This window comes from Myotis myotis, unplaced genomic scaffold (genome assembly GCF_014108235.1).
Source record: "Myotis myotis isolate mMyoMyo1 unplaced genomic scaffold, mMyoMyo1.p scaffold_m19_p_5, whole genome shotgun sequence".
Lineage (NCBI taxonomy): Eukaryota > Metazoa > Chordata > Mammalia > Chiroptera > Vespertilionidae > Myotis > Myotis myotis.
The window spans coordinates 2,133,697-2,161,222 of NW_023416357.1; the positions used below are offsets into that span (position 1 = coordinate 2,133,697).

Consider the following 27,526-nt stretch of genomic DNA (forward strand, 5'->3'; position numbering starts at 1 on the left):
TGCTCTCGCGGGCCCTGGTGTCCACCCAGACTGCCCTGACCGCATTCCTCCCCGAGGCTCCGGCATCGGGACGGCTCTTCTGCGGCCTCTTCACCTCCACCCCGAGACCTGGCTCAGGATTCGCCTCCGCCGCGGCCCCTCCAGACACCCGCTGCCCTCTCCCGTGGCCACGGCATCTCGCCCCAGTCGCAGGCAGCCATGCTCCACAGTGTGAACTCCCTGGACGCTGTGTCCCTTTGACTGCTTTTCTAGAGCATCCGACAGACGCTCACGCAGGAAAGAAGGCCAGGAATGACAGCTCTCAGGCGACAGGCCCACAGCAGCCCGTTTGTCACTGCGAAGACCCTGGCTGGGAAGCTCCCGGGGAGTCCTCTGCGGCCCCGCGGGTGAGGGTCCCTCAGGACTCCTGTCCACCAGGGGGCAGCAACTCCGGCGGAGTGGACCCAGGGCTCTTCTGCCTAAAGACAACCTTCAGAATCATCTGAGTTTATTTTCATAGTTACCAGGGAAAACGGGCCCAGCAGTGGGGCATATATTTCCAGATCCATGAAGGTGGCTGTATATAAACGGGTCCATGGTTTGTAAATGTGATCATTACACAGCACTCAGGGCACACTGGGGGGAAAATAAAAGATGCCAGGTGCACTAGAGAAAGTGCCTTTGTAACTGTGGGTGGATGCGTGAGGACTCTTCTCACACCAGCAGGGAAGGCTGATTTAGAATGAAACCAGTAGACAAAGCCTTGACGAAAGAGACAATTTCGGGAACTCGTCTACCTGCTAGAAATGCCCCGGCCAGCATCGGCTACTGAAAGGTTAAAACTCAACAGAGACAAACTTACAGACAAAGAAATGGAGATAAATCTACCTATTATCTATCTATCATCTATTATCAATCTATCTATATCTATCAATCATCTATCATCTATCTATCTATCTATCTATCTATCTATCTATCTATCATCTTCTATTAAGTGCCAAAACTGGTATTATGAATTTGCTATGGCATATGTAGAGAAAATGTTCTCTCCAGATTTTCAGAAAATAGCACTATCAATTCCATCAATTAGCAATCTGAGAGTTATCAACTCGCAAAGAAGAATCCTCCATTTAAAGATGCTTGAGGCCTCCTCATCAGTAAATAGTCATGACCCCACCAGAGCAAGCAGTTGCTATCCAATATTAAATGTACTTCGTGTCTTTATTGAAACAATGAAGAAGAGAGTGTTCTTACCAGCTGCCTTTTGGGTTGATGAACTGCTGCACCGCGTAGCCAAACTGGGCGTCGGCAGGCCCGGAGAAGACCTTCGCGTCCAGGAGGCCCACGTTGTATGCCACACAGCAACGAAGGACGCCTAGCAAGGAAAACAAGGACATGTCCATGTACACCCTGTGAATACAACCTATACTCTAACTCTCCACGGCCACTTCAAAAACAGCTCGCTTGACATAATTCTTCTCCTCCTCAGTTTGCCAAGAAATAGTAGCTCCTGCTTTTAGGCACTGACTTGGGGCCCTGAGAATTATCAGCTCTCAAAGAATAGAAAGTCCTGGCACCAGGCTTAGCACTTTATATTCGTGATTCATTATCTCATACATCTTTACAAGCAACCCTGGGAGACGGCTGCTGGTAGCACCACTGTTTTCCAGGGACCTCGGATGCTCCCGGAGATAAGGAGTCGCACAGGTGGAGGTGATGAGAGCGAGGAGAGGGTTCGAGCACAGGACCCCTGCACAGGAGCTTGGCCTCTACCCGCAGGTCCCCTGCAGGGATTTCTGAGTGACTCCAGTCAGAGACGAAGCCTCCCACAGGCAGGGCTGATGCGTCTCCTATTTCTGCTGAATCTCCCTGCAGATCCTGACACGGAGTCTATGCAATGTCTACTGAAAACACGCGGTTGACACATCGAAGAAGCAGAAAAAACCACAGCTCCCGGAAAACTGTGTCATTCCTTCCAGGAGGAGGTCCTTATTGAGGAGGGGGTTTTGCTTTGGGAGACTTCTTCCTGACACTCAAGGAACGATCATTGCTTTCAAAAACAAGAAAGACCAGAAAGGATGAAGCCTCGGTCGAGAGATGTGAAAACACCTGGTTTCCAATGGGAAGGGGACGGGGGGGAGAGAGAGTGGTAGATTCTGCGCCAACAGCATGAATGTCAGCTGCCCTCCATCCTGTCCTTCACCCTGTCCTCCACCCTGTCCTCCATCCTGTCCTTCACCCTGTCCTCCACCCTGTCCTTCACCCTCACCCTTAACCCTGTCCTCCACCCTGTCCTTCACTGAAGGCAGACTGAACTCCTTAAAACCGACATCAAAGTTCCATTAATATGTGTTGTCACCAAGGAATGTCCCACTGTCCGGGCACATTGAAGAGCATGGTAATTCATGTCTAGTATATCAGGTACAGACATCACGGAGGGAAGCTTGCCCTCTACTGCGCCTGTGCACTTCTGGGAGCAGCCGCTCCGAAGGAGTAAGGCATCCCCCGTGCTGCCCTGGGACGGAGAGCAGCTACTCTCCCAGTTCCAGGGACCTGTTCGCTCTGCAGTGCAGCTCATGGGTTTGCAGACATGCGTGCTCCCAGGGAGGAAGAGCAGATAAGACTCCAGAAATGCCCTGCAGAGCCCACACAGGCCTCCCCTCGCCACCTGCTCCTCAGCCCTGCTGCTCAGGGGCACCGCTGTTCATCTGTACTTTTGAGGAAATAAATTGCAAAAGAAAACGAAGTCCCGAATTAATCAAAGAACCGGGAACGGACATCCAGAAACCTGGCATTTCCAATAGCCCGCTCACCGCCACCCGTTGTGCACGCTCAGAAACGCTGTTGGGATGTGTCACCCATCCTCTGACGTGAAAGCGCGGGGCGATGGTGAACCGCTCCCCCACTTTTACCAGGAAAACATCTGATGCTGGAAGGACCACACAGGACTGCGCGTGTAATGACCTCATTCTCCCTGCTAGACCCTGGCAGAGTGGGTGGTGACATGGAATCACGATGGAGCTCATTTTATCATCCAGCAGCCACATTTCATTTTATCTGTGTGTACATAGTGTGCGTGCATGTGTGTGTGCATGTGTGTGCTATGTGCATGTGTGCATGCATGTATGTGTGTGCGTGAGTGTGCATGCGCGTGTGTGTTATGTGTGAGTGTGTGAGGGTGTGAGTGTGTGTGTGTGAGTGTGTGTGTGTGTGTGTGAGTGTGTGTGAGTGTGTGAGTGTGTGAGTGTGTGATGTGTGATGTGTGAGTGTGCGCGCACACTCTGAGGCGGAATCCCCAGGTCAGTGGACACAGGGGTCACTGCTGAGGGAGGAGGAGCACAGTCCCTGGGGCCCCGTGGGAACTGGTCCTGCGACGCTGCAGGGCGCTGGCAGGTGCGGGGACCTAGGACAGCGAGCTGGGCACCACAGGGGCAGCGGTCACCACGACACAGGGGGCCGCTCTCAGGAGTCAGTGAGGTCCCCAGGAGACAGGCTGTCACCTAACCAGGTCCTGGACCGGCCAGCTGGGACCTGTCCTGGGGAAAGTTTCCCCCGCCCCCTCCCCCACGGGTCTGGGAACCTAGGAAACAAGTTACCTGTTTCCCAAATACAAATATGACGGTGCGATAGGCCGGCGCAGCCATTTCTGGCGAAAGGGAGACATTAAAGGAGCAAAGGGACAGATCTGTGTGCTGCTTGTACACACATATGTGTACGCACACATGCACACTTTACTGCTTGTTTAGAACTGTAGCGGACATGGAGCTTGTTTTCATCCGGCGCAGAAGGGCTCTGGGAGGAAGCCGGACTGTATTTGGGGCGATGGGGGGGGGGGGGGCAGGAGCTGCCAGAGCTCCAAGCACAAGCATTTCTTTCCTTTTGTCCATCCTCCCCCAGGGCATTTCCCACTGAGTCTCAGAGAGAGTGGAAGCGGGCGGGCGGGAGGGACAGAGAGGGAAACATTGATGTGAGAGAGACATCCATTGGTTGCCCGAGCCCTGACCAGGGCAAGAGCCTGCAACCCAGGTACGTGCCCTTGACCAGAACCGAATCCGGGACCCTACAGTCCGCAGGCCGACACTGTCCACTGGGCCACACCGGCGAAGACAGCGTTCCTTTAAACTGAAAAAAACCCTCCTACTGGGCAAGACCAAAGTGGATCACAGTGCGAAGAACCGCCTGCCCCGGCACGTCCCCCTGCAGGAGCCACTGCTCTGTCTGCGGGAGCCTGCCCAGGCGCCCACCTCCCTGCGCTGGGACCACGCACAGACCCTCTCCGCCCGGTGCCCAGGGATGGGCTCTCCGCCCGGTGCCCAGGGATGGGCTCTCCGCCCGGTGCCCAGGGATGGGCTCTCCGCCCGGTGCCCAGGGATGGGCTCTCCGCCCGGTGCCCAGGGATGGGCTCTCCGCCCGGTGCCCAGGGATGGGCTCTCCGCCCGGTGCCCCAGGGATGGGCTCTCCGCCCGGTGCCCTAGGGATGGGCGCGAGGAAGACCTCTCCGCTTTGTGTTTTACTCTCAGCATCACTGCGCGCTCCTGAGGCCGCAAACGTCTCCCTGAGAAATGCTAACGGCGCAGCCCCGTCCCCTCCAACGCCCCACCACCCGGGGCGTTTCCACGGAAGCTCCCGAGACCGCGGACGGAGGAGAGGACGCGGCCTCGCGGCCCTTGCTGAGTCATCCCCAGAGCGCACCACAAGAGCCAGGGAGCAGTATCAGCCCGGACCCCCAGGAAGCCACAGCAGCAGGAAGTGGGGTTACTCAGGCCCTGAAACTGAGAAAACTGCCTGCAGACTCTGTAGTCAGCTCATCCTCCCCCAGAACGGGGAGCGGGGGGTGGGGGGGCAGCGGGACGCAGTCACGGTCCGTTAGATCACTCGCACACAGACCGCAGGAACCCATCGTCAGTGCGCGGTCTCCACGAGAGAATGATAAAGATAATAAAGCAGAAGTCGTGTGGAACGCCCCCTCCTCTCAAAATAAAGCAACCACTTAGAAAGTGCAGGCTACTGGGGAAGGACCACGATGAGAAGGACCTGGGCCCGAGGCCTGGGTTACGGCTTCAGGGCTTTAAGGAAGGGCAGAACCACTCGCACAGAACAGTCCCCACAGCCCCTCAGGACCAGCGGTGGGGCATTCCCGTGTTCGGTCCTAGCCTATGTAACACAAGGCTAATATGCAAATTGTCCCCTTAACCGGGAGTTCGACCAGGGGGCGGGGCCGGCCGGCCAACGGAGACCACAGCCCCTCCCCACAACTGGCCCAATCGGGGCGGCCAGGCCCCACCTGTGCATGAATTCGTGCACCGGGCCTCTAGTTAAGAAATAAAGAACAATGTGATTCTTCTTTAAAAGTCTTTGTTTTGCGTGTCAATTTTTTTAAAATTTTTATTTTTAAAAAAATATATTTTATTAATTTTTTAAAAGATATTTTTATTGATTTCTGAGAGGTAGGGAGAGGGAGAGATAGAAACATCAATAATGAGAGAGATCAGCTGCCTCCTGCACGCCCCACATGGAGACCAAGCCCGCAACCCAGGCATGTGCCCTGACTGGGAGCTGAACCATGACCTCTTGGTTCATAGGTCGACACTCAACCACTGAGCCACGCTGGTCGGGCAAAAGGTAGACATTTTTATATGGTAACATAAAAAATGTATGCTGAGCAATAGAAAGAATAAGAATTAAATTAAACACGAAGCACCATTTTACATCCCTCAAACCATGAAGTAAAAAAATAAAATAACTACAAAAAGTGAATTAAAATCTCGCATTGGTGAGCAAGGTACACACACCGCTGATGACACGGAGCACCCTGCAACCAGGGCTGGAGGTGCTGCGTCTGGGACCAGGGGTGCCCTCCAGGAAGTGGCCGAAGGGAAGAGGGGAAAGGCTCCTGGGGCTATATTTATAGCTCGTATGCACAGCAAGGACAAAACCCACAGGAAGCAGCCTACACATCCGCCAGGAGACAATAGCTAACCCCGCAGGACGCCACAACACAAACTTCAAGCCTGATCCTGAGGCTGCAGGAAACGCACACGCGAAAGATAGCAAGTGAGGGCGAGTTCGCCACTTCTTTTCATGTAAATGGTGAGTCTGTCCATGAAAAAGCACATTTACACTTAAAAATAGCAAAGGAAAGATATGTAAATATTTCCTATTAAGATGACTGTAGCGTGTGTCATTCTTTTCTAGAAAAATATTAAAACTTCCTGCTTTATAAAGAAAAGTGAAATTATTATAAACTGAAATCATTAATCAAGTTTAGTGTTTCAGTGACCACTCCCCCCCCCCCCCCCCCAGTTTTCTGAATTCTAGTTTATTTTTATGTTAACTTTTTCTTTTTTTTTAACCTATTATTTTCTGGGCGCCCACTCTGTCCTGGGTCCTGGGCATGCGGGGGCAGGCGGGGGAGGTGATCGCAGAGAGCACTCAGTGGGGGTCACGCTGAAGAAAAATGATGGGGCTAATGAAGTATGGGACCTATCTGCTTTGTTTAACAATGGAAGGTTATTTTGATTTTCTGAATTGTATAAATCATCCCATTCGATTGAATGCCTTACTGACTGTGATGTGAATATCCCACTGATGGTGATCTTACTGGTTGTCGAAGCACATTCTTCTGTACCTGGGAAACAGGACAGCACAATTATCCCAAATTGTCTTAGTGGCGACAGATAATGCGTTCTAGTTGACTCAGTGGTCCCAAGCCCAGGACAGCGCAATTACTCTAAATTACCTCGATGGCTCATAATGAGTTCCTGGCAACTCAGTGGTCTCAAGACCCGAGGGCTCTAGATAAGGTGTTTCTGTCAACTCAGTGACCCTGAGACCCAAAACTGTAATTAACATGCTTAATTCTGCTTCTGTAAATTGCTTTTTTGCAAACCAGGTTCCTCATTCCAAACCTTGAGATGTAATCAATACCTTTGTGATCTTTGCCTATATAAGTCTGGTTTTGCCACCATCTTATCGCTATGAGATTTGGGAATGACCCCTCATAGTCCCGGATTGCAATAAATGCAATAATTCGACTTCTTGAGGTGTCCTTCTGTGATTCGCGGGGTACGTTACAACACTACGTGATGAGGACAGAAGAGGGGTCCGAAGAGGACGGGAAAACACCTCTGCACTGTCCCGATCCTTCTGGTCACCTTGTCACCTGTCTACAGAGCTGCCCTGGCTAGACCCTTCTGGACAAAGGAGGAACTTGGCAAAAGCACACACACCCTCTAAGTGGGGGAAATCAGCTGGAAGGATATTTCAGCGCCTGCACACAGCCTTGCCGTAGAGGGCTTTTGCATGTCCTATTTGGAGAGGAGCACGCGTTCTGGGCTTGGCATTCCCGCAGCAAGTGGGCCTCTGACCTGTGTCCCTGCAGCTGTCCCCACGCCCCACGGACAAGCAAAAAAGGCGCGGCCCTGCCTCCTCCGCATCACAGTCCATGTGATGGAGGAGACCATCGCCACACAAGGGTCCTCGTGAGCAGGTCACCTCAGTGGGGCCAGGGGTGGGAAGGCTTCCGGGATGCACAAGCAGGGAAACTGAGGCTTGAGTGACATGCAGACTGGGGGCGGGGGACTCACCTGGCACCTCACAAAGACGGAACCCGGACCCAGGGGAGAGACCAGGTCCTGTGCTCGTTTTAAAAAATGTAGTTCAGAGAGAAAGGGAGAGGGAGAGAGAGATAGAAACATCGATGATGAGAGAGAATCATTGACCGGCTGCCTCCTGCACGCCCCCTACTGGGATGGAGCCCACAACCGGGCATGTGCCCTGATGGGAATCAGACAGTGACCTCCTGGTTCATAGGTCGATGCTCAACCACTGAGCCACGCTGGCCGGGCTGCACTGTGCTCTTAACAGGGCGAAAGCTAGACCTCCTGAACCACAACAAAACAAGAATGGCAAAAGGACACGCATACAGGAAAGCCTGATTATTTGGGGCAAAAAGTAAATACTGTCATAACACAGGAATTCTGCATTCCGATGTGCTACAGTACTGGTTCTCGACCTGTGGGTCGCGACCCCTTTGGGGGTCGAACGACCCTTTCACAGGGGTCGCCTAAGACCATCGGAAAACACATATATAATTACATATTGTTTTGTGATTCATCACTATGCTTTAATTATGTTCAATTTGTAATAATGAAAATACATCCTGCAGATCATATATTTACATGACGATTCATAACAGCAGCAAAATTACAGTTATGAAGTAGCAATGAAAATAATTTTATGGCAGGGGGTCACCACAACATGAGGAACTGTATTAAAGGGCTGTGGCATTAGGAAGGTTGAGAACCACTGTGCTACGGTCTGAATGCGTGTCCCCTGGCTTCCTGTGCTGAGAAGCTCACCCAGTGGACGGGGACATTAGGACGAGGCCTTCGGGCTCAGCCTTCGCCCATGAAAGGGACCAGTGCCTTAGAGCGAAGGGTCCAAAGGGACCCCAACTCGTCCCACAGAGGAGGACACAGCAGCAGGCACGTGGCCTGGGAGGAGGGCTCTCACTGGAAGGGACCACGCTGGCACGGAAGGGACATCGCTGGCACCGACCTTGGCCCTCCCAGAGCCCAGCACTTGAGTAAAAGTCTGTGAGTCTACGCCACCCAAGCTATGCTGTCTGTCACAGCAGCCCCAAACGGACTAAACACTACAGCATTTACATAAATGGCTTGTTTAATCACCTTTCAATTTGCACTAAGACTTTTTATTCAAACTATTGATTATGTTTTTGCATTAAAAGGAAACCCATAAAGATCACATACAGTTTCCCAATTTCCAGGGCTCAGGGCTCAGTTTGCCTTTTTTTCCCTCTCAGGGAACAATGTCACGTACACGGACAACGATGCCGATTATTACTACTAGAGGCCCGGTGCACGAATTTGTGCACGGGGGTGGGGGGGGGGGGGGGTCCCTCTGCCTGGCCGGCAATCGGGGCCAATAGGGGCCATCTCTCCCAGGGCCAGCTAGCTGGGGGGAGGGACCGCGGGAGGTTGGCTGTGGGAGCGCACTGACTGTCAGGGGACAGCTCCTGCATTGAGCATCTGCCCCCTGGTGGTCAGTGCTTGTCATAGCAACCGGTTGACCATCGTTCGGTCACTTAGGCGTTTATATATATAGATGTACTGGCTCTCGGAATATGGCTTTGCAAAGGTTACACAGTCCGGAGATTCAGTGTCCTATTCCAACAGGCGTCCAAGAAGCTATGTGGCTGGAGGGCCTGCAGGGACTGGGGACAGTTTAGAATGGAGTTACCCCAGCGGACCGCCTACGCCAGCCTGCGCCCAGTCCGCGTGTCCCCCTGCTTCCCAGGGAAACGGGCTCAGGCCCCACAAAGGCAGGCAGCGGCCACCGCCCAGTGCATGGGGGAATGACAACCACCAATGGTCAAGGCATCCCGGGCCAGTCGCTTCTCTCGTGCTTTTAAAACGCAGTGAAATAATCTTCTCGCGGACGGCACAGCGCCCATCTCTCTCTCTCTCTCCCTCCCTCTCTCTCTCTCTCTCTCTCTCTCTCTCTCGACTCCGGTGAACAGGAGGCTCCCTGTCACACAGACCCTCCCAGGGACCAGGAGGCACGGCGGCCTCTGCGTGAAAACTCCCTCGTCACTAACGGCACGGGAATCGTCCCGACAAAACCACAGTTCCTGTGAGCAGTTGGGCCACAGACCTTCTGGACACCTCTCTCAAAAGAAGAAAGGAAGAGAAATATATTTGAAAAGTGTTAGCAGCCCCAAGAGTCAGGACGTATAGTATTCGTCAACTGGGCAACTCGAGTTTGCCCCGGTTAGTCAACATTTGACGCACCAGAGCCGCAGGCGGAGGCTGGGTACAACGCAGGAATACAAGCACTTTGAACTGATCAGAACTTTAACAAACTTGGGAAGAGACATTAGTTTGTTTTCTGATTTATAAGATGAATGAGAGTGTTTTAAAACGCCTCGAAACACCAGAGTTACACAGAATAAAGGCTTTCCTGTTTGACAGCCAGAACCTCGCAAAGCCAACACCGACTCTCCGTGCCACCGGGACTCTGGCTTCTACGAAGATTATTCTGAGGGTCCTTATTACACTGGATAGAAATAAGGAGCTAAAAGCAGAACCTGAGAACATATCTACAGCTGGGAGAGCTTCCTGTTTCAGGAAAATGTGACGAAAGCAGCGACATTAACTTACTACCAGCACTGGGCTGTGTTAGAGATATGCAGCCGCAAAACTGCACCGACTCATTCATCACAACTACCTCGGCGACGTATGTTCCCAAACAACATGTACCGCTGCTTCCCCATCAACCAAGCAGCCACCCTGGAGAGTGCGAGGTGCCTAGTCCCATAGCTCTGCCTTCCTCTCTCCCTGCACCTGCTGCCCCTGCACCTGCTCCCCCAGCACCTGCTCTCCAGCATCTGTCTCCCCCAGTATCTGTTCTCACAGCACCTGCTCCCCCACCCAGCCCCCTGAGCTGTTTCCTGGGTTCTGGTCATGGCCTCTTCTGGTCTCTCTGTGCCGGACTCATCAGCTCCATTCTTCAGTTCCTTCCTAGACGCCTACACTCCAGCCGCGTCGGCCCCTCTCCTCTGCATATGTAACTGCCCACTAACTAGAGGCATCCCCGGATGTCTCCCCTTCACCTGTCAAGCTCACCTGGCCATCTCTTCCCCTCCCCGGCCCTCCTCAGCACTCCTGTCTCAGTAACCCGCAGCCCACAGACGGTCCACGTGGGAAACCTGGGCTGCACTCAGTCACACTCCTCCCTCGCTCGCTGCCACCCTGGTAACTCCATCACCAAATCCTGCCCGTTCCTCCTTAATGTCTTCCCTCTCTGCCCCCTGCTGCCTTTCCATGGCTACCATCCGCATTGACCACCATCTCTCTCAGTGGGTGCACTAAATCAGCACTAAACCCAGAGCCAATTCTTCTCTAAGTATTTCTGTGCCCACCCTCCAGCCCCTCCATTCCACCGGCCAACCTCCCTGCCAAGGAGCCGTCTGCTCATGTCACTCGCCTGTGTAAGGCCCCTCCCCACCTCCCCACTGTCCTCAGGATGAAACCCAGGTCCTCACCATGGTTCACAAGGCCCATGGCCGGGCGCCCGCTGACCGCTCAGCCCTCGCTCTCCGTGTCCTGGGCGCAAGGACCTGCTCCTACCTAGGCGAGCATCTGGAACATCTGGCCCCGGAGCAGGACACGTGGGTCCTACCCGTGGTCGCGGAGCTCTTAGGGCATCACATCGTCACTCACCTCCCTGGTGCAGGGAGGGCTGGCCCGGTGGCCTGAGCCCTCACAGGAGATGGGAATCCTGATGGCTCCTCCCTCCCCGCTGCCTACCCCAGTGTGTCCCGGTGGTTGTCTCCATCCCCTGAGGTCAACACTTTGTTTTGTACCATTTGTTCAGCAATTAATTCTACGCGACCTTATGACATCTATTATGTTACAGAAACTTACGTTGCCTCTGCAGGTTATAAGTGTAGACCCGTGGTCGGCAAACTGGGGCTCGCTAGCCACATGTGGCTCTTTAGCCCCTTGAGCATGGCTCTTCCTAAGCCTTAGGAGTCCCCTAATTAAGTTAATAACCATGTACCTGCCTATATAGTTTAAGTTTTAAAAATTTGGCTCTCAAAAGAAATTTCAATCGTTGTCCTGTTGATATTTGGCTCTGTTGACTAATGACTTTGCCGACCACTGGTGTAGGCCATACAGCCACGTAACGAAAACATGCGTACATTTTAAATTAGATGGAAGGTTGTTAAGGCACCCAGAGATCCGAATTCCAAAGTTCAAGGACACTCTCCAGGCCCCATTCTTCCCATCCTTGCCCGAGGGCAGGGTCTGCGCTTCATGCTCATGATGCCACATCCTCATGATGCCACATCGTCCCGGTTGCAATAGGGCGGCAGCCGTCCCCGCCTCCCATCTAGACCCGGCGATGTGCTTCCTAACTGGGATCTCTCAGGAATGAACGCTTCCTTCCCCAGAGCCTCTGAGCAGACGCCCTCCCATCTCACCGGCCAAACCTGCACCCCATGCCCCAGGTCAACACCAGACCCCGCGAGAGGGATGGGACCACGAGGACCCGCTCAGTCCAGTCACCGGTCAACACCCCTCACAGAGGGGGGGCTTCACCCAGGAGCTGATCTGTCAGGAGGAGGCAGGCTCCCACGCTGGTCAGGAACCTTCGGGGCTGGGACGACGTCCCCCTCCTGTGTGGCCTTGTTCCCCGGGAACTGGAACCTCTCGGACGGTGTTTCCAGCTTCCATGTTCCACCTGGGCCTCGCTGGTTGCCTGGGATGGGGCAGTGGCTGCCTCGAAGCCTGATCGAAGCCTCGTTCTATGGAACTGGCTGCAGCCAGATCAGCCACACCTGGGTCCCCTGGAGGAAGCGCTGTCAAAGGTACCCAGCGCCCAGGGGCTGGATCCGGGGCATCGGATTCTTCTCTCCAACAGCCCTTCTTCTAGATTCTTCTCTACACAGCCCTTCTTCAAGATTCTTCTCTACACAGCCCTTCTTCTAGATTCTTCGCTCCCAACAGCCCTTCTTCTAGATTCTTCTCTACACAGCCCTTCTTTTAGATTCTTCGCTCCCAACAGCCCTTCTTCTAGATTCTTCTCTCCAACAGCCCTTCTTCTAGATTCTTCTCTACACAGCCCTTCTTCTAGATTCTTCTCTACACAGCCCTTCTTCTAGATTCTTCTCTACACAGCCCTTCTTCTAGATTCTTCTCTCCAACAGCCCTTCTTCAAGATTCTTCTCTCTACACAGCCCTTCTTCTAGATTCTTCTCTCCAACAGCCCTTCTTCAAGATTCTTCTCTCTACACAGCCCTTCTTCTAGATTCTTCGCTCCCAACAGCCCTTCTTCTAGATTCTTCTCTTCAACAGCCCTTCTTCTGAGCTACTGTCCAGTAAATCATTAGTCACCATAACAAATGAAATCAACAAACCAGCCACAAACCCCCCCAGGTCTTTGCTGTGATGATAAGAGAGCTTCTTCCTCTCTGAGGCGGAATCTCTCAGTGACATGAGCATCTCAGGCAGGGCCCACAGCCCAGGCGCAGAGTCTACATGATGTCAGGATGATCCTTTGGTCCTCCTTTTCCCTGAAATTCCTTGTCTTTGATGCGCTGACTGTGTGTCTTCACTCTGCGGAATGTGTGCAATCCCACCAGCAGCTCATGTCTTTGCAGTAACCGACTTGGCCCTTTGATCCGCCCCAGGCCCTTAGCACAGGGAGGCAGGAGCCTTCAGCACCCGCTCTGCCGGGAACTCTCCCCACCTGACGCTTCCCCGCCGCGGGGTGTTGCAATCTACCTGTCTTGGTGGTCACCTCCCAACAAGGTGATCTGGGCCACACTGGAATTTTAATTTGTTGGGAGAGGAGGCTCGGTGCTAGCCTTTCAGCAGTTACTCCCAACCTGGCTGAACATCAGAAACAGATGAGTAATTGTTTTTAAATACTAAATCCTGAGCCCCAATCCACTCATTTACATCACTCAGAGGCTCCTGAGCCAGTATTTGGGAGCACCGCCTAGCGGGGGTTGGGCAGTGGCAGCTGGGAGCCCTGGGAGAGGGAGTTACTTTATCAGAGGCCGGGCTGGGGTTTGGTGGGTCCCAGAAATCAGAGATTGCCTCAAACTTTCCTTTTTGTTATAAAAGAAAAACTTCCCCACTTTATTGATTTTTATTTGCTTTTTAATTAATAAAAATATCTTTTATTAAGAAAACATATTTTTATTGATTTCTGAGAGGAAGTGAAAGAGACAGAAACATCAATGATGAGAGAGAATCATCAATCAACTGCCTCCTGCAGACCCCCACTGGGGATTAAGCCTGCAACCCAGGCATGTGCCCTGGACCAGAATCGAACCAGGGACCCTTCAATCGCAGGCTGGCCGAAGTTCCATCCCCTGAGCCAAACCGGCTAGGGGGATTTTTATTGATTGTTAGAGCGAGAAGAAGGGAGAGGGAGGGAGAGAAATGTTGATGTGAGAGTGAAATGCCTCCTGCACACCCCCTACCAGGGATCAAGCACACAATCTGTGGGAATCGAACCTGCAGCCTTTTGGTGCACAGGACGATGCCCAACCACCTGAGCCATGCTGCCCAGGGCTCCTACTGTGTAGTCTCGCTTGGCGTTGTCTCTTCTCGCTCAGGACACTGGTGAGTTACAAAGGAATGAGCGAAAAGAGGGGAAAGCATCCAGACGGTGAATGCAGGGAGAATGGTGTAGAAAAGGTGCTAACACTACAGACGCTGGAATCAGGTGCAGTCAGGACGCAGAGGTGCGTGTGGGGGTGTATATATGGCTTTCCGGGGCGTGTGCTGTGTACACAGAGCGGTGTGAGTGCCTGTGTGTGTGAGCAGGACGGGTGGGGCAGAGAAAGGGCTGAACACGTGGCTGGGCCAGATGGCACAGGGCCTTCCTGACCGGCCAAGAAATGCGTACTTTACCCGACACAGATGGGAGCCTTTGAATGTCTCAACTGGGGAGGACTCGACCCAGGTCAGAGCCTGGAAAGACAGCCTTGGTGACGACGAGGGGACTGGACGGGAGGGAGAGGAGGCAAAACCAGAAAACAGTGTAAACATGACAGGAGCCCAGACAAAGAAACCCAGGGCCCAGTGCGGATGGACACACAGGCGGGTGGGGGGTAGGGGAGTGCGGTAGGGACAGGACGCGGAGGCGGAGGCAGAGGCAGAGGCTGGCCATGAGGCTGAGGACAAGGAAGAGGTGGCCGGTGTAGAGCTTGCAGGGAACGCTGCCCTCAAACCACTGCAGAGGCCAGGAGAGCAGGAGGCAGGGGACATCTGGGTGGCATGTGCCGTGCTGGCCCGCCATCGAGGTGGGCACCCTGCTCCGGAAGCCAGGAGGAGGCCGGGGGATGCTGGCGGGAGCGGGGACTGTACCGGGGACTGGGGAAGGGAGCGGAGGACCGCGGACAGAACAGCCAGGGAGGCAGGAGAAAGGCAGGGAGAACAGAAGCCAGAGGTGGAGGGTGTTTCAGGAGGAAAGAGCTGCCAAACCACACAGTGAAAGGACTTGCTGACTAAGAGAGAGGTCACAATATGCACAGGCTGCAGGGAGAGGGCCTGACATATCCACTGAGCGGGGAAGACTGGGCGCCAGAGGCAGAGAGAGGAGGCGGCTGGAGGCCGGGGAAGGACTGCCTGGCCTGGCCTGGGGACAGGAGCGTGTACTGGCAACGGCACGTCCCTGGCGGCTTCGGACCTGTAGTTATTAGGGACGCTCGAGGCCTCTTACGGTCTTTATTTCCCACCCTCAAACCTGCTGACCATCCGGATTGCCAGCACTTAAACCAGTGGTTCTCAACCTTCCTAATGCCGCCGCCCTTTAATACAGTGCCTCATGTTGTGGGGACCCCCAACCATAACATTATTTTCGTTGCTACTTCATAAATGCAATGTTGCTACTGTTATGAATCGTAGTATCAATATCTGATATGCAGGATGTATTTTCATTGTTACAAATTGAACATAATTAGGGCATAGTGATGAATCACAAAAACAATATGTAATTATATATGTGTTTTCCGATGGTCTTAGGCGACCCCTGTGAAAGGGTCATTCAACCCCCAAAGGGGTCGCGACCCACAGGTTGAGAACCACTCACTTAAATGGAGGCGCGACCACTGAGAGGTGCTGGAGGGGGACCGAACTGCAAGCACCGCTTTTTCTCACGCCTGTGCGAAGGGGTCTAAGCGTTAAAATGAGATTGGAGGGCCGCGTGTTTCCGCAGTGGTTGGTTGGTATGTATGCTGGAGAGAATGCAAGATGTATGAACACATACACACACATGCATCTCTCTGCCATTTTAACGGTGGGGTGTATTTACATGACACGATTGTACACGCCTATAATTTATAAACAATTATGTGTGTGCGCATAGCAATGACGAGTCCTCGACCATTTTATACAACCCGGGCCAAGCCATCTGAAATGTCACCTGCCACTGCCCTACAGGTGGCAATTATTCATGCTCATCTCAGATACTCCTGGAACCTCGAAAGGAGGCTGCTCCCCTCGGAACCCCGGTGATATCCCGGAGGGCAAAGCTCCATTATGATCCCCCTGAATCCGGGAACCTGTCCCCTGAGTATGCACATGCGGGGGCAGGAGGAAGAAATAACCACACGGGCGCGTTCCCTGGCACTGCACCCCCGGCCCTGCCCGCTTGCACGGAGCTGTGCCCTGCACACGCCAGGTGAGTCCCCGCTGCACGCCCCGCCTGGCGGCCACGCATTCCTCACAGCAGCTCTCCCTGCGCTGCCAGACAAGCCCCGACACACCTCGCAGCAGGGAAACGCTGCGATGTTTCCACAGCGTCTGCTAATAATGGGCCATTAACGAGATGAGAAGCCTGGAGGTCGGCTGTGGTTCCAGGGCTGCGTTTTCCCCTGAGTCCAACCTTATCCGAAAGCCCGGTTAGGGTGCTGGCCCCTGGGGGGAGGGGAGCAGGAGAGAGTACCTGTGAGCACACACACCAGTGCCCCTTCCTGCTGCTGGCATGGGCACGACCTACTCCTCTCCCACCCGGAGGAGGCCCAGGGCCCCTGGGTTAGCTTCTCCCTCAGTGAAGCATAGCGACTGGCGAAGTGCCTCCGGGGCGGGGGGGGGGGGGGGGGGCAGTTTAGGAAACACTCATCTACTTGGTGGAAACCTTGGAAAAGCAGAGGCCGAGTTTGGGTGTTGATGGCCAAACGCACCACAAAATACAAGTGACTCCGGCCCCGCCCCCAGGAGGGGAACGTTCCCGCAGCCAGTCCGACCGGCCCAGCAGGCGGTCCGGGTGCAGGAGGGTCGCGCCGGACGGCACCCCAGCCTCAGGTCCCCACTTGGGGCCAGAGAAGCGGGGCGCGGGGTGCCCCTCACCCCCGCAGCTGGAGCTGCCGCCCCGTCAGTTCTCTGGCTGCGGCGCCAGGACCAAGAAAGTGGAAAGAAGTTTCCTGGCGGCGCTCGCAGCGGGGGAACAATGGGAGGAAGGATCCCCTCCGCGGGCCTGCGCTCCGGGCGCTGGCTTCTGTCCCGCCCCACCGGCCGGAGGCGCCAGGGCGCGCGGGGGACACAGGCTGGCACACCCTCGGGTGCAAACAGCATTTGGGGACCCAGGTCCTGCAAAACCACCAGCTCGGCGCTGAGGAGGACGCATTCCCGGGACCCACAGACCCCCACCCCCCCTACCCCACACTCCTACGCCCCCCGGCCCGGGTCCGCATATCCGGGACCCTCAGACCCTACCCCACCCCCGCCCTCCCCCGGCCCGCGTCGGCGCGGCAGGCACCTGTCCCAGCCGGGCTGCGGGTCCCGCCCTCCGGTCCCCCACGCGTGTCCAGGTCTGTGCGCAGGTGCGCCCGGCGCGGGCCAACACCAGAGCCGGCGCTGCCTGGACTGCAGGGCGCTTCGCAGAGGGCGAGCCCGCCTTCCCGGGGCCGCCGGCGGGCAGCGCGCGAAGGGGGGTCTCTCCATCCGCCCGACCCGGGGAGCCGGGTCCCCGTGGGGTGGGAGCGGGGACGCGCGCCGCCTGCCCGGGCCCCCCGCCCCGCCCCCCGCCCGAGACCCCACGCCCCGCTCACCTGGAAGGAGCAGCAGCACCGGCCGCAGCGGCCCCGGCCCCGCGCGCCCCGCCCGCATCCTGCGCCTCCGGGGGCTGAGCTGCTCGGAGACTGTGGGGACCCGGAACCCCGATCTTCGCCAGGGACCGAGTGGACGGCTGGTCTCCTGCCCGGGCGAGAGCAAGGAAAGTGTGCGGCCGGCTCTCCGGGCGCCAGGGCCCGCCCCTCCCCGCCCCTCCGCCCCTCCGCCCCTCGCCCGGGGGAACACGGATGTGCGCGCCCCGCCCCGCCCCGCCCCCCGCGGCCGCACCTGGGCCCGCGCCCCCGGAAACCACACCTTCGCTCCGCCTGGAGGTCCCGCCCGGCCGGCTGCCCCTGCCTTTCCCAGGGGGCGGAGAGACGGACCAAAATAAGCCCCAACGACCAGGTTAGCAACTAACTCATCGGAAAGAAAATGCGCCCCGAGCTATGATTATCCAGGTGACAGTTAAGCAAGGCCTGGCTGCTGCCGGAGCGTGTGTGTGTGTGTGTGTGTGTGTGTGTGTGTGTGAGTGAGAGAGAGAGAGAGAGAGAGAGAGAGAGAGAGAGAGAGAGAGAGAGAGAGAGAATGAATGTGTATCTTCATTCACTCCTGTCCATATGTGTGTGTGTGCATGCGTGTGTGCGTGTCTTCATTCACTGAGTGTATGTGTGCATGAGTGTGTGTATGTATGTGTGTGTGTGAGAGAGAGAATGTGTATCTTCATTCATTCCTGTCCATATGTGTGTGTGTGTGCATGCGTGTGTGTGTGTCTTCATTCACTGAGTGTGTGTATGTGTGTGAGTGCATGAGTGTGTGTGTGTGTGTGTGTGTGAGAGTATGTGTATCTTCATTCACTCCTGTCCATATGTGTGAGTGTGTGTGTGCGTGTGTCTTCATTCACTGTGTGTGCGTGCGCATGAGTGTGTGTGTGTGCGTGAGTGTGTGTTCATTCACTCCTCTGTGTGTGCATGAGTGTGTGTATGGGTCCGTATTCATTCACGCCTCTCCAAGGTAATAAGGAGCTGATGTTATCACTAAGTTGAAGCCGAGAGGAGAGCTGGGTGTGAACTGGCACCCCTCTCCTGTCTGGGTGACACCCTGACCATTTTCTCCCATCATGCCAGTCTCCCATCTGGAAAGAGAACATTCTATAACCATATGTCACATTTCCACCTGCCAACCTAAAAAACAGGGCAGTATTCCCTTTTCCTTAAGTCTGCGTTTTCCTCCAAAGGCTCACCACAAATTCCCAGCACGTTTGCTGAAACTAGAATTCGTCCAGTGACTACTTTTGTGAAGCAACACCATTTTAATGAATAGCCGTAAGGGGTTACGAGTCTGACCATGATCATTGTCGCCATCCCAGATCTCCGGGGAGCCGGCGTGCAGCGGTGCTAGGAGCAGGACGGGGTGCTGAGGATCTGTCACTGGAGAGCAAAGTCATTCAAGGTCGAAAGAACTTGAAATTCAATGCTCCCTTTCCCGGTAGCCAGGGCAGGAGGCGCGGGGTTTTACAGTATTGCACTGCTGTTCATCAAATGTAGTGAGTGTAATCATAGCCATAAACGCAATACCTTTGGACCCAAAATACACAGCCCCCAGCTCTTTCCTGCTTTCTTATCTGCCACTGACTAACTTCACTTGCTGATCCTGACAAGCACCCCAGGCCTTTCCCCGCCCTGTGTGTGGTGCTCACCTGCTTACTAAGACCCCAGGTATGACCTGTGAGCTCCTAGGTGGCCACTCACTCACCCCAGCACCCCCCACCCCCAGACTCCTCAGGAAGTCAGCCAGGCGTGGGGGAATGAGTATTTGTCTGTTTCCTTTTGACTCACTGAAATGTGAGTAAGTGTTTGGGAGGCAGGAGAGTTCCTCCTTGTGGGACAGGAATTTCTGCTTTGTATTGGGGTGCCGGACAGGAAAATGTCCCCCTGTTTTTGCTTTTGTGCTCAGAATTGGACAAATTAACAGGCCGGCATGCAGTACAAAAGAAATCCAAAGTTATATTTTTCAAGAACAGGCAAACTTTTCAAATTTCAAGAAAGAAAGAGCCAACTCCTGCTCCGCGTTAATTTTAAGAGTGTGACGGGTTCCTGAGACAAAACAGTTTGAGCACACCTGCTCTAAAACTCTTAGGAACTGCCCTGCCTCTGCCTAATTGTGCTGTCCCCCACGTTCTGAGCAGGAAATAGCAAGATTAAGAGGGATTCCCAAAGTCTTTATATATCCTATATAATGAAAGCCTAATATGCTAAGTGTCCGGTTGTCCAGTTGCCTGTTTAACCAAGCAAAGCGTAATATGCTAAAGATATGCTAAGGCCGCTCAACTGCTCACTATGACGTGCACTGACCTCCAGGGGGCAGATGCTCTGACTGGTAGGTTAGTTTGCAGTTGGGGTCCAGTCCATCAGGACTGAGCGAGAAGGGCTAGACACGCCCTGGAGCTCTCCCGAGGTCCCTCCCCAGCTGGCCAACCTCCTGCATCCCTCCCCGGCCCCAATCATGCACCAATGGGGTCCCTTGTCCTGGCCTGCACTCTCTCGCAATCCGGGACCCCCTTGGGGGATGTCGAAGAGCCGGATTTGGCCTGATCCTGCAGGCCAGGCCAAGGGACCCCACTGGTGCACAAATTCATGCACCAGGCCTCGTGTGTGTGTGTGTGTGTGTGTGTGTGTGTGTGTGTGTGTGTGTGATGGAATATTATTCAGCCATAAAATGAAGAAAATTCTGACATTTGTGATGACATGAATGAACTCAGAGGACATTATGCCTGGTGAAATAAGCCAGATAAAAAAAGACAAGTACTGTATGATCTCACATGTGGAATCTTAAAAAGTCTACTCATGGTACAGGTAATGGAATGGTGGCTACCAGGGACTGGGGTGGGGGAAGTAGGGAGATGTTGGTCTTAGGGTACAAACTCTCAGTTCTAAGATAAGTAAGTTCTTTCTGGGCATCTAATGTGCAGCATGGTGACTATAGTGATGCTGCGCTCTATACTTAAACTTTGCTAACAGAGGCCCAGCTGGTGTGGCTCAGTGGTTGAGTGTCTACCTGTGGACCAAGAGGTCATGGTTCGATTCCTGGTCAGGCCACATGCCTGGGTTTCGGGTTCAATCCTCAATAGGGGGCATAGAGGAGGCAGCTGATGGATAATGTTTCTCTCTCATTGATGTTTCTATCTCCCTCTCTCTCTAAAAATCAATAAAAACATATTTTAAAAAGTTTGTTAACAGAATAATTCTTAAATCTTCTCACCACACGCACACACACACACAGAGTAACGATGTGAGATGGTGGATATGTTAATGAGCTTGTTTGTGGTAATCATTTCACATATATATGGATGTCATACCATAACTTTATACATTTTAAATATATAAACTTCTAAGTTCTCAATTACACCTCAATACAGCTGTGAAAAAATATTGAGGGTCCCAAAGAACTTTTGTGTATGTGGGTCATTTCTGCCAATTTTTACCAAATAAAAAATGGAAACAGATAAAAATGTATTAATTCCATAAAATAACAATAAGGATATTAGATGATAACATAAACACATATTTTATGTAAAATAATTTATCTCCCAAAATAAAATTATTCATGAGAGGAATTGCATTGTTTTAGATTTTTGCCAACCTTTTAAAATATTATTTTAGAGAGAGAGAGAGAGAAGGGGAAAAACAAACAAACACATTCATTTGTTGAACCAGTTATTTATGCACTCACCAGTTGCTTCTTGTACGTACCCTGACTGGAGATTGAACCCAAAACCTTGACATATCTGGATGACACTGTAACCAACGGAGCTACCCGGCCAGGGCAATCTTTGTAATGAAAATACTTAGACTTTCACGTCTGCTTCTGCACTCAGTCTGTTGTGATATGTAGTTCCGGTGAAATTACACGAATTAATCTGGTATGACACAGACTTGCAGTTGGAGAAACAGGACATAACTGTGGATCCCTGCACCCACCCGCCAGCGTCTTCAGAATTTGCATGGAGTCCTCAATGGGGGTCAGTCACGAATACTGCCCTGTGGTCTCAATAGCGCATTCCTCACTCAAGGCGGAGTCCTTGAAGTGGCCATGAGTGTGGGGACGTGGGCAGAGGGACATGTCACAGACAGGAGACCCCCCGGCTGGCTGCCTGGGTGGACCAGGGGTTTAGTGTCCCGGATGACCTCCAGCCTCTGGTGCATTCAAACCCATTGGCCTAGTGAGCACTGGGACTGGCTCCTTGACCCACACAAGACTGTCCCTTCGCGTGGTGGTCATCTGGAAAATACTGGTGTACTGAGTGACACAGATCTTCCAATTGGCGACACATTTCATGACACAATGTTAAAAACACCGTATCACGACCTGTCTCACCAGGAGAAACGGTCAAGCTCATGCCCCTGGACACACATTTTCCAGAATTCTAGTCTTCCTTAGAAACCTTGAACGTTAGTGTTGGCAGCGCACGGGATCAGAGGTTTTGCTTTAAATGAGAATCCTGCTGTGTGTTTTTGAGAAATGCCTGTCAAATGCACCACAGTTCTCTGTCTAGAACGCAGAGCTGATGGGCTGCAAATCTGTCCACGGCTACAGAATGCAGCCCCAGTGCCTGAGGCTCACACTCCCGAATGAGGCCTCTCCTGACTCCGCAGTCTCTCTCCCCCTCATCCTGCCTGTCCTACACTCAGGCCAAATCCTCCTCCTCCTGCTACATCTCCCGCTCTTTGCTGATTCCTTACCTAGTTCAATGCCTAGACAGGCTTTCTCCCTTCTCTCCATCTCTCGGACGTCTACCTCCAGGCGCCCATGGAATGTTACATCAGCTGCCGGCCTTCCCTATCCCCTTCATCAGACCCAGCTTTTCTCCTTCCTTAGCTCCGGCTCCCCACGTTCAATAAAAACAGTTCTTTTGTCTTCATCAGGGTGTGGCTTGCGTGTAATTATATGTATAAACTTCGCTCCTCGCTCAAATGCCGGATCTGAAATCTTAGCTGTTTGTACCACAAGAGTTCATCCTGCACCTGGCAAACGAGTCCCTGAAAATCGTTACTAAGCTGCAATGAACTGTGTCCTGGGTCCGTCGCCTTCTGCCGGGACCTGGAAAGATAGTGAACATGAACTTCCATATAAGTCCTGGGAATGTGGACATGAAGTAACCGGTGACTCCTCCATTATTACCCCGTAAATCACCGACAGACAAGCTGAGTGGCGCTCAGAACCCACTGTGCCTGACTCACCCACAGGTCTTGGGCGGAGTTGCATAATGTCCCAGAACAAGAGAGGAACTCTCGACTTAAAAACAAACAAAATGAATAAATGTAAGATCTGTTCCCCAGGTCCCTGGACTTACCCATGCACCCCGCATGTCACTCATACTTGCCGGCACCACCAGGGGGGACTGCTCTATGGGTGCTGTTGTCCTTGGTGTGTGTGTGGCAGACACGCAGACCAGCTGCCCAGCTGCCCACAGGCCACGCTGGGCTCCTGTTCCCCCCACCGGGCCCCGACACGCGTAGCCAGCCTCCTGGTCACGGGGATACACACCCAAGCTGGACCCTCGAGTTTTCTGCCAGGGATTTGCATTCAAGGCATAGAGAGGGTAGAGTCCTTGCTGACCACAGGGACTAGGAATCCACATTCACTTTCTTTAACAAGCTTAGAAAATGCCAATTTGCAGCCATTCGTACTAAACAGAGACCAGGAAACTGAGGCAGGCGTGTGGGAGGAGGGAGAGGGGAGAGGGGAAGGGAGAGGGCGGTTTCCAGCCATTTGTGCATCTGCTACTGTTCTCACCTTTCCTCCCAGACACGAGAGGCCCGTATCCTTCTAACATTTTCTCTTTTTCTTTTCTTCTAAAGTAGATTTTCATTCCTTGCGCTCGCTTGCCTTTAAGACACGTCTGTTTCTCCCACGGGAAATCCCTGGGGACAGGGAGCTTATCTCACTAAGGTTTTACTCACAGTCCCTGAAACAGGGCCTGACGCAGAGCCGATGCTCAGTGTGTCGGCTGCACTGATGAACCCGTTATTCGGCTCATGGCGGACGCCTTAGCTTCGTAGGATGAGCCAGCGAGAAGTTTGCCTCTTCCAGCAGGGAGAGCTCCCTGAAGGGCGAGCATCGTTCACAGGGACTTTAGATGTTGTTTCTGTCAGCAACGTGTCATGCGATGGGTCAGCCAGCGTGAGGCGCTCTGCTGCTTTCCTTCTGGGGAGAGCGTTTATGGTTCTGCTAGACATCAGCTGCGCGTATCCATCGTCCTTTCACTAGCTGAAGCCCACGGACAGCTCACTGGAAGGCTACGAGGACATGTCAGAGAACCCACAGGCATGCGAGACAGCGGGGGACCTGGAGCGGAGGCAGGAAGACAGGAGCCGGGTCCCTCTGCGGCTTGGAGAGGAGGCGGGAGCTCGGCTTTGCTCCCTGGTGCACCTGCTCCATCTCCTCGCTGCAGACCGGCCTCCTCTCTGACCCTCACCACCCCACTGCCCTAGAACTCACCTCGCAGGTGCCACTGGTTCCAGGGCCGGCTGTGGTGGCAGGGAGACAGCATGAGCAGAGCAGGGGCGATGGGCCAGACACAGGTCGCCAGGGCGGAAAGCCCCAGGTGCTGAGCAATGGGCAGAACTGGGACTTCCCCCAGGATGGCTGTTCCTCCCCCAGCATCTCCTGGGTCATGCTTCTTAGAACCGCCCCCTTCCTGCCTCGGCCATGGGGTTTGGGCCTCCCCTGACCTCTCCTCCCCGGCATGTTGCTAGTCGTGTGGGTGAGGCCCCCTCAGAGGGCAGCGAACAGGGGCCGGAGAATAGCCCCCTAAGCATGAAGCCCCCAGAGCAAGGAGGGTCTCACTGGCATCAAAGACACCCTCAGTGTGTCTCAGCTCCAGGCCCGGAAAAGCAGCCAAACCAGGCTACCGACGCCATGGCTGCCGGGGGCCAGCTGCACTGACTGATGAGCCCCTGGCACCGACCAATCAGCAGAGCCCCGCATCCTGAGAGGACACACCTGGGAGCTGATGCCGCGTCTATGGAGGTCCGGCCCAGGGACCGCCCCGAAGATCCCGTCCTCACAGGCCCTGAGGACAGGGGACAGGCAGGCCCAGGCGCCTTCTCCCCCAGGACCATTCCTTCACCTTCACCCTCTTTCTCCTGAGCCCCAGGGCCCTCTTTCCCCCGACACTGGCCTCCTGAGCCCATTTCCCCTGCTGCTCACGTCTACCTCTGCGGCCTTCTCAGCAAGCTGCCTCTTACAACTCTTTCTTAGCCAGAACTCAGGCACCGAGGCTGCTGACCCAGGCCCGACCCCTGGTGCCATTCTCGCCGCCGGCACCGGAGTCCTGCTTTTCTGAGACGGAGTTTAAGTCAGGGCATCTTCTTCCGTTGGACACACTCAGGAGCCGGCTCACGATACAGTTTATTCTTTAAGTTCCTGCCGAGCATGTAGAGGCCTGGGTTTTTCCAGGGTGTCGATTCCTTTCTGCAGCCAAGGCCCTCCCCCCTCCCCCCGCCACCCCCTCCCCTCCTCCCTTCTCAACCACTTTGCAGTCTGACTTCCACGCTTCCTGCGAGGGACACGGGCTCCTGCTTTATGTGAAGTCACTTCCACGGCCCCGTTTCCAGGGGAGCCTGTCCGAGTGGATGGAAATGCCTTCACGTGTTGAACGTCGAAAAGCCGAACGGAGCCAAGTTCGCCATCAGGGCTATTTGACTGGCAGGCCCGGGAGCTTGGTGCACACATCAAAGAGTGAGCAGGGGAGACGGCAGAGCCGCCCAAGATCCCGAGCTTGAGCTTGGCCAGGAGCCCCCGGCTGCCCTGCTCTGGGTCTCGCCTGCGTGGCCACCTCCCATCATGCTCCCGGGAAAGCAGCGCTGCTCCTGGCCCGCCAGCGTCAGTCCAGTGCGCGTCTCCCAGTTTCCTCTCCAAGTTTCCTGCATACCCCCTCCCAGGCTGCCTACTCCCGCTCACACGTGCTGATCCTGTGGAGCACGACCCTCCCGTGGGGCTCAGCTGAGAATCGCAGCAACTTCACTCTTGTCATCCACCCACTGGCACATGTCATTTAGCACCTACTGTGTGCAAAGCGGGCTAAGCGCTGGGTGAGACCGGCAGCCTCACTGGCTGTGCTCACCAGGTGCAATCGCACCACACGCTGCCTTGGGCGCCTGCGCGGACAGCAAGAGGCGCTGGAGCCGAGAATACGGAGGTCAGTCTAGAGCAGTGGTTCTCAACCTTGGCTGCACATTAGAATCACCTGGGAATCTTTTTAAAATCCTGATTTCTGGGCCTCATCCTCCAGAAATTCTGTTTCTTTGTTATTAATGTTGTGGCCCCACCCCATAATAAAGAAACAGAATTTCCGGAGGATGAGGCCCAGAAATCAGGATTTTAAAGATTCCCAGGTGATTCTAATGTGCAGCCAAGGTTGAGAACCACTGGGCTAAAGTATGCATTCAGTGAATGAAAGGTTGTTTAGGCCATTTTCTTTTAAAATATATATTTTTTTAATTGATTTCAGAGAGGAAGGGAGAGGGAGAGAGAGATAGAAACACCAATGATGAGAGAGAACCATTGCCTGGCTGCCTCCTGCAGGCCCCACACTGGGGATCAAGCCTGCAACCCGGGCATGTGCCCTTGACCAGAATTGAACCCGGACCTTCCCGTCTGCAGACCGACGCTCTAACAACTGAGCCAAACTGGCCAGGGTGGGACACGTTATCTTCAGATTCAGAGCAAACCTTTACACAACTGCAGCCACAGGGAAGGCAGCTTACACGATCAGAAACCTCGAGATCTGAAGGTGAACCAGATGTCTCCAGGCTTAAGTCTGAGGGACCAAACGATTTTAAAACCGTACATTTCCACAAGAGAGGCGGCGGGCGTAAGGCCACTTTCTTCTCGGAGCGTGGCCCAGGGCAGTGGCCCTCGGGCATTTGTGAACAGAAGCTCCCCAGCCTCGCAGTGCCCGGCCCAGGGGAGCCCCCTCCAAGCCAATGCCCCTCGCGCTCCTCCGCTGTGCCCACTGGACACGCCGGGCCTCCCCCTGAACGGCTTCTGCGCCCCTGGGCGGCGGCGTGCACACAGGAGCTCAGAGATCAGCCCCGGTGCTGAAGGCCCGGCTCGGCACCACCAGGTGGGGGGGGGGGGGGGACCCTGCCACCCCACAGCTCGAGGACTCAGACTTCCGGCTGCTGGGCCCTGGGAGTCTCCCTCCCCCCGCCCCCCATGAGGCCGCCCTCTCGGGGGCGACATTCTTGGAGGGATGGCGCTGGAGGCTTGCTGGCGCCCAAGGTGTTCTATGAGCCATGAGATTTGCCTGCGGCTACCCCCGCCCCGAGGGTGAATTCCTGCCTCCAGGGAAGCTGGAGGCCACGGAGCATTCACCGGAGTCACCCCCTGACACCCAGGAACCCTGTCTCCTCCTGCCCCCGGGCTCTGTGTCCAAGTCTGGCTCAGAGTTGCCCCACATTTCGTCCGGATTTGGCTTCTGGTTTTTTCCATTCTCCGCCTCCTCCTTCCCCAGCTGCCTGGTTCCACCTGACATGCGTGGCTGACTCTCGGCTCGGCCCAGCTCCAGCCTGCCACAGAGTCACTGCCTTTGAAGTGTGAGATTTTAATGGTTCATGTGTTTTGTCTCAGGAGCTGCTTCAAGGTGCAACTGACATACAATGAAGTGCACATATAGAAGTTGTCCAATTTGGTGTCTTGACATTTCATATTTATACTTTGAAAAACTTTAAAATAATATGAAAAGATTTTTAAAAAAATCTTTATTGTTGCTCGGCTGACGTGGCTCAGTGATTGAGTGTCGACCTATGAACCAGGAGGTCACAGTTTGATTCCTGGTCAAGGGCACATGCCCAGGCTATGGACTCGATCCCCAGGATGGGGCGTGCAAGAGGCAGCTGATCAGTGATTCTCTCTCATCTTTGATGTTTCTATCTCTCCCTCCCCCTTCCTCT

At 54.3% G+C, this 27,526-nt stretch overlaps 1 protein-coding gene across 1 annotated transcript in view; it reads right to left on the bottom strand.

Annotated features, from left to right (window-relative positions):
• Positions 1-17,763, bottom strand: part of ITGA2 (integrin subunit alpha 2) — a 68,651-nt gene extending 50,888 nt beyond the window's left edge. Inside the window, exons 1-2 of the mRNA XM_036307990.1 lie at positions 17,570-17,763; positions 1,234-1,354 (exon numbers count right to left, since the gene is read on the bottom strand). Of these exons, the coding sequence (XP_036163883.1) occupies positions 1,234-1,354; positions 17,570-17,627 (179 nt within the window). The 5' untranslated portion in view covers positions 17,628-17,763. The remainder of the gene's footprint in view (positions 1-1,233; positions 1,355-17,569) is intronic.
• Between the last annotated feature and the right edge of the window lie 9,763 nt (positions 17,764-27,526).